Source organism: Medicago truncatula, chromosome 1 (assembly GCF_003473485.1).
Source record: "Medicago truncatula cultivar Jemalong A17 chromosome 1, MtrunA17r5.0-ANR, whole genome shotgun sequence".
Lineage (NCBI taxonomy): Eukaryota > Viridiplantae > Streptophyta > Magnoliopsida > Fabales > Fabaceae > Medicago > Medicago truncatula.
Genome location: NC_053042.1, coordinates 36,510,385 through 36,520,048, shown reverse-complemented (window position 1 = coordinate 36,520,048; position 9,664 = coordinate 36,510,385). Strand labels below are relative to the sequence as shown.

The 9,664-nt window shown below is 33.0% G+C and overlaps 1 protein-coding gene across 1 annotated transcript; it reads right to left on the bottom strand.

Annotated features, from left to right (window-relative positions):
- Positions 1–5,217: 5,217 nt before the first annotated feature.
- Positions 5,218–6,341, bottom strand: LOC25484369 (uncharacterized). The gene is made up of 2 exons (XM_013613174.2): positions 5,952–6,341; positions 5,218–5,858 (listed from the first exon to the last, which is right to left on the bottom strand). The coding sequence occupies exons 1-2, from the start codon at positions 6,297–6,299 to the stop codon at positions 5,247–5,249; spliced, it is 960 nt and encodes a 319-aa protein (XP_013468628.2). The 5' UTR covers positions 6,300–6,341; the 3' UTR covers positions 5,218–5,246.
- Between the last annotated feature and the right edge of the window lie 3,323 nt (positions 6,342–9,664).

The following is a 9,664-nucleotide window of genomic DNA, read 5'->3' as shown; positions in this document are numbered from 1 at the left end:
AGCAACATACGTGTCAGCGAGTAAAACAGGAACCGGGTTCTGGGTTAAGAAGACCCGTATGGCATTCATGTCAACAAACTTGTCAACTCTCGGGAAGAGGACTATACCATAGATAAGCAGGGCAAGGATAGACTCAAAATCATCGGTTTTGGATTTCTCGAAACAAGTGGTGGCCTTTTGGTGAAGGAAGTTGTAAGGTAAGCATGGGAGACCGTCTTTGGTTGTGAACTTGTCTTTTATGTCGGCTACTTCAAGGTGAAGGGCTTTTGCGATGGTAGGGATTTTAGGAATGGGCCCAAAGGCATGAAAGGGTACTTCATCGAGCACCGGTAAACCAACCCAATGGGAATACTCCTCTAGAGTTGGGAAGAGCTGAAAGTCTGGGAATGTGAAGCCATGGTAAATCGGATCATAGAACTGGACCAAAGTATTGAGAAGCATTACATCCACTTTTGTCTTGAGAATGTCGAGTAAATTACCATACCGCTCCTGAAAATGACCCGGGTTTTTCAACATCTTCGTCAAACCCCTCAAACCCTCTAAACTCTCTATATCCGGTGCCTTGAATTTATACCCGTGGGTCCTCCTTCCAACAACCTCCATAACCTATGATGTTTATAAAAAAACCTATATAAGTCCTTCAATATTTCAATGGATGAGAAAATATGTTTATGAATGAATGCATGTATGTATGATAATGCTCAAGTACATAGAATACATGGTGAGGGTAAGTTCCACAATGTTGGAGTCAAGGGTAACAACGCCATTTGGTAAGGACTATGGTTTAAATTGCACTTGTAACAAGGGTTCTACCGAGGTTCCCAAAGTCATTGACCACTTCCGAATATTATCGGATACCGAGAAAACACCCGGTCCAACAACGTTCGTAGGAAAGTCTCATTTGAGTGTAGTATCGCGTGTCGACTAATTCCGAGAAAACACTCGGTTAGCCACCGCACTACATCCTAAAAGGCCAAGATGGGTTAAGGGTTACTAAAGGTCCTTAGCTTCAATGGAAACTTAAGAGTAATAAAGTCTAAACGTGAAAACACACGCCGACATATATCACATCAAGCTCCTCCGCTAAGTGTGGTTATCTCACATGTGTCAAGACACGAGTATACTCTCGGTATGCCACTATGAGTTTACCACTCCTATCTTATATTTCCCTCGAGCTCGGTTGTAGAGCTTATTTTCTCACCCCTCACGTAATAAGGTAAACATGTAAGCAAATATTTACAAAGTATAAACAAGTAATAAAGCACAAAATAAAGAAAGTAAGGTGGGTTTAACCCGCGTAGGATCTAATATCCCCAGTGAAGTCGCCATTCTGTGCTCCTCGATTTTCGGATATCAAACCATTGATTGATTTGAATCGTCAATCTTTGAACTCTCAATTTTTATTCGTGGGAAGGGACAAAAATGAGTAAAAACCCTTATTGAGACTTTGGATTCGGGGGTTGGTTACGCGAAGGGAAGGTGCTAGCACCCTAAGCGTCTACGGTATTCCGTAGGAACCTCTTACCTAATTTATCTTGTGCTACATTCATTGCTTATTTGAAAATTATTACCTAAAAATCTAAGTAAAAGAATGGAGGGAGAAGAAGTATGTTTTTGGTTTATTTTTATTTGATTTGGAAGGACAAGCCCTCTGCCTACGTACCCTTTTGGGAAGGGATCAAAACCGACGTAGTTCCACTCAAAAATTTCTTTGGTGGGTTAGGTTGATTTTAAGATTTTTGAAAATGGTTTTAAGAAGAGAAAGAGGCCTCAAGGCATGAGATAAAAGAAATGAGTGTTGTTGGTGATGTTCATATTTTTTTTTGTGATTTTTGTGTTTGATCTGTATTCTATAAGGGAGAGAAAGGATTATGGTTTGTGTTGATTGAGGGACAAATTTGACTCTGACGCAGCTACAGTGATTTTTCTGACCCTCTTCCCAATGATTGGACAGTGCATTTATAGTGACAAAATAGGGTTGGCTCAAGTACAGATCAAAGACCAGAATACCCCTGTTGGAGACTTGGGGACAAAGACTTAGCAAATAAATAAAAAAAATAAGAAAAAGGAAAAGAAAAGTGGGAAGAAAGAAAGAAAATCACGTGACTTTCCTTTCTTTGTTTGCTTTTTTCCCTTTTTTAAAAAGAATAATAAAATAAAATAATAATAAACAAAAAAGAAAAATAATAATAATAATAATAATAATAATAATAATAATAATAATAATAATAATAATAATAAAAAAACAAATAAAATAAAAATAAAATATTAATTAAATAAAAAGGTCCCTTCGAAATTTGACATGAGGTACTTCAAAGTATCATCCCTGCCGAAATTTCGATTGAAATGATTAAAAAGACACGTCTTTTAAAAAATACAATTAGACATTTTAAAATGACTTGCCTGTTATTATAAAACGCGTTATAAAAATGCAAATGGAGTAATTTTAAATGTTGTAAAAAAAATGCAAGCGAGGACTCAAATGCAAGGTGAAAGTTTTTAAATGATTAATGACGAAAAACACGAGTTTTAAAAGGTAAAAAAAACGAATAAAAGAGAATCTGAACTATTATAAAATGTGGACAAAAAAGATTTCAAATGGTCCAAATTTGGGGTATGACAATGTCAATCCTTCAGCATCAGAAAAATTTGTCATGTTCAAATTGCTATTTCTAATTGAATCACCAAAATTTTAGATGTTTATTGTACTCTTTCTCTCCATTACTGTAACTAATTAAAGTCCACTCTTCTCCGTTCTCACTGGCCAGAGGACAATCTAAGAAAAGATTTCCATCAGAAAATTTATCTGTATTTAAGCTTTGTGATAATATCTCTATGGTTGTTGCTTTTGAGCTCATAGGTTTGTTCCATTGAGCTGCTTTAACTGCAAATTTATGCACCAATTTGAAGCATCGACGAAGATGTTTCTTGTTCACGCTCAAAATATGCTTTGGAATCCTTTTGTCAAGTCCATTAACATGTCCAAAGAATAAACCCTTGAAGAAAACTCTACTGATTTGTGATTGGAAAGTATTTACAGGTTGGATGAATGAGAGTTCTACCTTTTAATCAACTTCTTTAGCTGAGACTTCGAAGAATCTTTGTGCTCAGTGTATAGTTCTTCCGTATAGCTCACAAGTCAAGCAAGGAATCTGTTTTCCATTGACCTTGTTTTTGAATCCAAAAGCTTACATTTTCCATCTTCTTCTACCTCTACTATGCAGGATTATTGATTACAACCCTCTCTCAAAGTCATTGTCCAAACAATGAAGTCACAGAGAGAAAAATACCTCAAAAAAAAAAAGATAACATACACAACAAGAAAATTGTATGCAAAATAAGGAAGAAAAACTATAGTTTACTTGTACTAAAACAACAATACTTATCTATCTCATTCTCAAATATTGTGTAAAAATACTATCTGTATTATTTGTCACAAAAATGAAAAGCAAAGATTATTAGAAATAAAAGAGAAAGTCAGACATAAATCAACCAAAATACATCCATACGAACCAAAGGCTGGAAAATTCTCCAAGAAACACAAAAACAACAATTACCCTTTTTCTTCAAGGGAGTGTTTTTGTTTTACGGAGGAGAGCCATTTTTATTGTGCCATCAGCACCATCCATATCATTTATTTTCTTCTACAACATCAATTATTAGAACCAAAACCGGGGTAGGAAAGAACATCGCTGAGTGCTTCCAAAGATATCTTCTTCATCCTTTCAACAAGTGCTCAAAAAAATGTTGAAAAGTTAAAAATGTACATGCACAACAACAATGTTAGATGATGTTTTTTTTCGTCATAAAAGAAACTCAACATCATCATGAAAATTGGTTTTCTAGGTACCACCAAATTTTCCTTTAGCATTTTGTTGGGTTACTTCTAAAAAGTGGATTTTCCTTTGACATCCATTAACGCAATTTCAGACATTGCATCTCTAAATAGATCCTAATAGAAATATAGAACTGCAATTAAATCTAAAAAATAAAAATCTTAAAAAGAGTTCACCATTGGAATCCTAAATTTTGTATGAGCCTCTAAAGTATTCACTTTAGTATTAAAAAATAAGTGAGAATATGAAAATATGACACAAACAAAAGGCTCGCTTCGGATTTATACTCCACATTTGATGTATCCCTTTCTACATTTTCTGATGTGGGACTTAAAATACTGCTGCATGTGTTATGGGTCATTGTGACTTCCTTTTTTCTTATGAAAAAGATCGGTGGACATCCAAAATCCTTTGACACCTTTAGAGAGAAAAACAGAGCGAATAATGTGATAGATGTGATAGAGATAGAGAGAAAATAAAGTGTTGAATAAGCGTTGGAAAATAAAGGGTGCTTAAATATCATTGCTTCTTTGTTACATGATGAAGTTTTATCTTCCCTTTTCCCATTTTTCTCTGTCATTTACCTTCTTTCTTTTATTCTTCTGAATTCCTTTTTCATAGTGCAATATACATATTTAAACATGGATCATTGTCAATATATTTTTTTTTTCATAAGGAACCTATGACCACCCTCTACGAAAGGGTGGATTAGCATTATGTCATGAAGACACTGGTTATCACGATAATTTTGCCATGTTGCTAAGTTACTAACGGTTTGCATTCTTCTATCGATAAAAGCAATCAAGAAATGGCTTACTCGTCACTTTGAAGTGAACATTGCCTTTTTATAAGGTGGTCTTAGGGTGCGTTTGGCCCTACTTTTTTTAGGTCTAAAAGTCACTTTTAGAATAAAGTTGAAAATTAAAACTTTGAAGTTGAAGTTAAAGTTGTTTGGTATTTGTTGTTTTTTTCAACTTAATTAGTACTTTTAAGTTAAAATTTGTTTGGCAAAATACTTTTAAAAGAGCTTTGAGATTTTATTACAATTATCATATATAAAATAAAAGACATTTTTTTTTATAAAAAAATAAATTTTGTAAAGACCTGGTTTTTTTTTACTAAATGAAAATTTATAAATTATTATGTAAAACATTATCATAAATTAAATTGAAAGAGTTTGGAAATAATCCAATATTAGAATATAAAGATGGTAAACAATGACATTACCAAATGAAAATAAATATAAAGTAAAGTTGCTCAAATATTGCATAAATATCAATACAAAATTCTCAACCAAAAGCAAAATACCAAATGCCAAATAACAAAAGTACTAAAGATAAAGCATAAAGCAAAATCTAAACATCAAGCATGAATGCAAATATAACTAAAAAACCCAACGCCAATCTTAACCTAAATATTAGATGGTTTCTTATCAACATAGTTGTATAGAACCCACTCTACCAAATCTTCCTTCGAATCTTTTAAGGTCATCAGTAGGACTCGATTTTGTTCATCTTTAAGCATTTCTAAAGCATAACTAAATTGTTGACCATTCAAAAAACCATCATCCTTTGCACTTTTCAATAATTTAACGCAGACTGGAATAGAGTACTCTCCATGGACATGAGAGGTGGCCGCAATTTGAGCCTTTTCAACTTCATTATGACCTTCAGCTGCTTCAACTAACCGCTCAAATGTTTTTCTCATAGTTGTTGTTGTCCCAACCTTTGCCTTTCCCTTTGTCACTTTCTCTCCAATATTTGGTGAAACCTTTCTTTTCTTTTTGGGTTGAGTATTTTCCACAGGGCTAAAGTGGTCACCAATATCAAATTCACTATCATCAGAGTCAATTATTTCTTGTGGCACATTTGTAGTAGTATTTTTGCCATTAGATTCTAATGGCACACCCAAAGCCGGTGTCCATTGGTGTTGACTTGTTGCCACTGCATCCCTATATATGAATTCCAATTCATCAAGAAACTCCAAACCTTGATAACGAAATTTTAAATATTTTACATTCTCCTGCATAACCAATAACAAGAAAAAATATTTATGAAAACGAAATTCTACTATTCAATTTTCACAGGATAAAAGTTAAATATTTATAATACTCACCCTTATCTTAGCATCCCACCATGAAGCATCAGCATCAATATTTCCTATCTGAGGATTCCATCCCAAACCTGTTTCTTTACCAATTAATTGTTTCCATGTCGTCCAATCACTTCTCAAAGTATCCATTCTATTTTTCAACTGCTTTTGGTTATAATTTTTATCAGCACGTTTATTGAATTCTTCACGTATTTCCTCCCATTTCCTATTCCTAAAAGCAAGACCTGGCTTTCCATATTTACGGATCTCAACCATACATAAGTCAAGTAAAATTTTGGTATCCGATGGAACTTTCCAAGTTGCTTTTACTGAATTTTCATTTTTACCTGAAGGGATTTCTTTAGTAGCCATAGCTGCAATAAACCTTAATAAAGTTATAAATAATTATGATCAATCTATTTCAAAATATTGACGATTTCCGATAGAATTTGAAACCAATATACTTCACACAAAATTCAATATGCTATTGATGAAACTAGGACCTGACAGCCAACTAAATCCATTAGAATAATGCAACAGGACAAATTAAGACTAAAGGATAAAACCGAAAGCTAATAATAATCAGATGCACAAAACGTTAAAAAGCAAACTAATAAAGTTACAGGACAAATTAATACTAATAGAAATTAATACTAAAGTACTAGTTTGATCATGATAAATAAACAAAAGACTATAATAATCAGATCAGATGCACGGATTAAAACACAAGCTATTAAACAAATCTTGTAAAAAAAAAAAAGAAGCTATTAAACAAATGAATATATCAATTAAATTTAACAATATTGCTATTATTATTTAAAGAATAAAAGTACAAAAACAGATCATGATTGACACTAAAAAACAAAAGGACATATTCAGATCTAAAAGAATCAAGAGAATCAAATATAAAATGATATAACTGCATTAGATGTGACAGCGGCGGCAGGATCAAAGAAGGGATGGAGCAGAATGTATTTATATATAGAATTAGGTTATGTTTTTGGCGGGATTAATTGAAAAGAAAAATAAAATTAGCGGGAACTGTGCCAAGAAAAAACAAAATAAAATAAAATATGGTTTCTGCGGGAATCGATGTGCGGGCCTGTGAACAGTAGCTCCGAAAAGTTGTCTAGAAATTCAATTTTACATCTTATTTTAAAAGTCATTTCTATTTGATTTCTTTCCTTCCAAAAAAGATACTTCTCTTATTAAGAACTTTATTAAAATTGTGTTTGGCCCTACTTCTCCTTGAAAGTAGAAGAGAAGTGAAAAATAAGCAGGGCCAAACATGCTCTTAGAAGAAAATGTTTAAGGCTCTGTTTGGTAAAAATTAGCGCTGGCTTATGGCGGATGAGCTTATAGTAGATGACTTATAAGTTAACTTATAGCCGATAGCGAATAAATTAGCTGATTGAATTTGTAGTGTTTAGTAAAATTAGTGGTTGAAGTAGCTTATAAATATGAATTAAATGGTATAAAAAAAGTGCATTTAGTTATTTATTTTTTCAATTCAGATTGTAGGGGTAAAATGAAGATAAAAATTGATAAGCTATAAGCTATTTGAATTAGCTTATCAAATACCTTTATAAACACATGAAAATAAACTATAAGCTCGTGTAAAACTGATAGTTAGCAAACAAATCTTTTTTAATCATATAAACTTATAAGTTATAAGTCAAAAACTCATTATTATATCTTACCAAACAAACACTAAATGCAAGTTCCCTTTGGCTTAAAACAAAAGGGTGGAAGTGTGAAACTCGTATGGATGAATAAATTTAATTAGTTCCTACCATATTACTTGTTTTTTTTATTTTATTTTAGAAACACTTGATTATTACTCCTTTACATATAAAAATGATACTGTCCATGCCTATATTTTAGTATAATTTGGAAATATTTGAAGCATCCAATTGTTTTCTTATCCTCCATATAGGTTGGATGGATGTCATGCTCCAGCAAAAATAAAGTATCATTTCAAGATTGATATAAATTCTGAAATCCAATGGTTATAGTATATTTTCACAGAATTGAATTTGGTGATGTAACTGCGTGGACCAATAACCGTTCTCAACCATCCAATTTGAATCAACGACCGAGATCGATTAACTGTGTTACAATATATTTGCACTAGTTAGGAATGAATATTCCTAAACTTATTTCGCACACTGCGACAATCAGATTGCTGTTCAACATTAAAAGAATCCAAATTTTCATTAATGCCTAAAACACATTGAAATAGCTAGATTGCTGTACCAATTCTATATCGGGTTGATACTCTATTAGTATCAGTTGTAGTTAATGTATTTAATTAGTGTTTTATTAAATTCATTGTAAAGCTTAATAGCTTATTACATATGGAACAACTGTGATCTTGATTGCGACACACTTTAACAACAAACTAACTCCATTCCTATTAAAGTTTTATCTATTTGAGTCAACCACCATATATTATCAACTTATATAGCTCAATAGCGTGCGTGTGTATGAGAAAAACAAGTCCTACAGTAAAAAGATATAACGCATGGAACTATTTTTATAAAAGTTGCACTTGAACCCCTCACCACACAAGCTGATCTTGTAAGATATGGTAATCTTAATATAAAAACCAAATAGCATTAGTGCAACAAATTAGTAAATTAATGTTCGTGATTTTGCCAGTTACTTTCTGACAGAAAAACTGATGGTATTCCTGCTTGTTTCATTCTTGATAGTGCTGATCATGACAATGACAAGGCTAAACAAAAATCTTTGTTTTGTCAACTTTTTTTGGTTTACCTAAAGGAGAATTGTAGTAGAGGCAATGCGAGGCCTGTGCCGGTCATGCTCGGTGAGGAAAAAGGTGAAGGAAAAAGGTGGGTATGATGCGGTATCGAGAAAAGGGTTGTGGAATTCTGTGATAGTTGAACTGGGTTTGGACCTTCGTGTTCTAGCTTCGGTGAAATTAGGTTTTGACAAATATCTAAATGATTTCGAAGGTTGGCTCAGGAAATCTTACGAAGAGAAGAGTTCAAAAAATGGGAATGATGGGTATTTGAACTCATTGCCAATAGATCTAGAAAAAGAGTTTCAAAAAATTTTATGCTCAAATCTAAAGGACAAAGATGATGATTTTGTCCCGTTAGAATCGAGTAACATCATAAAGCACATTGATTTGGTTAACCACAAGAGTGATGGTTATTTATCGGACACTAAAATCCAAAATAACAAATGTGACGGTGTCCAAAATGTTAACGGTGATGGTAATGGCGGCGACGATGAAAAATTGGGCACTGGTGTTAAGGATATGATATAACCGCCTCTTGTGCGGAAACTGAGAAAGAATTTTATTTTCGCAAACGTAAACGGGAATCGCCTGTAGCACAACCATTAACAGAACCATCAAAGGGGAAGGAGTATAAAGGAGGCCAGGACATTTTTGTTCAGACGCTGAGGGCATGAGATGTTGTGTCGGTCAGAAAGCATGCAGAACCAAACTGTGGATCATATCCTGAACCAGAATGTTTTCACATGAATGGCTAGTTATGTTTTTATTGTATTTATGATTAGCATTACAATGTACTTAATTCTGCATTCATAATAAATATATAATCACAATCTACAGGTTTCTTTCCTAAAATATATATAAAATTCCAAACTCTCAGCTTCCTGCTAACTACTAGTTGACAAGATCTAAAAGAAGAAATTTTATTCAAGTGTTATACAAAAAATATCTACTGAATTTTCTGAAACTTTAT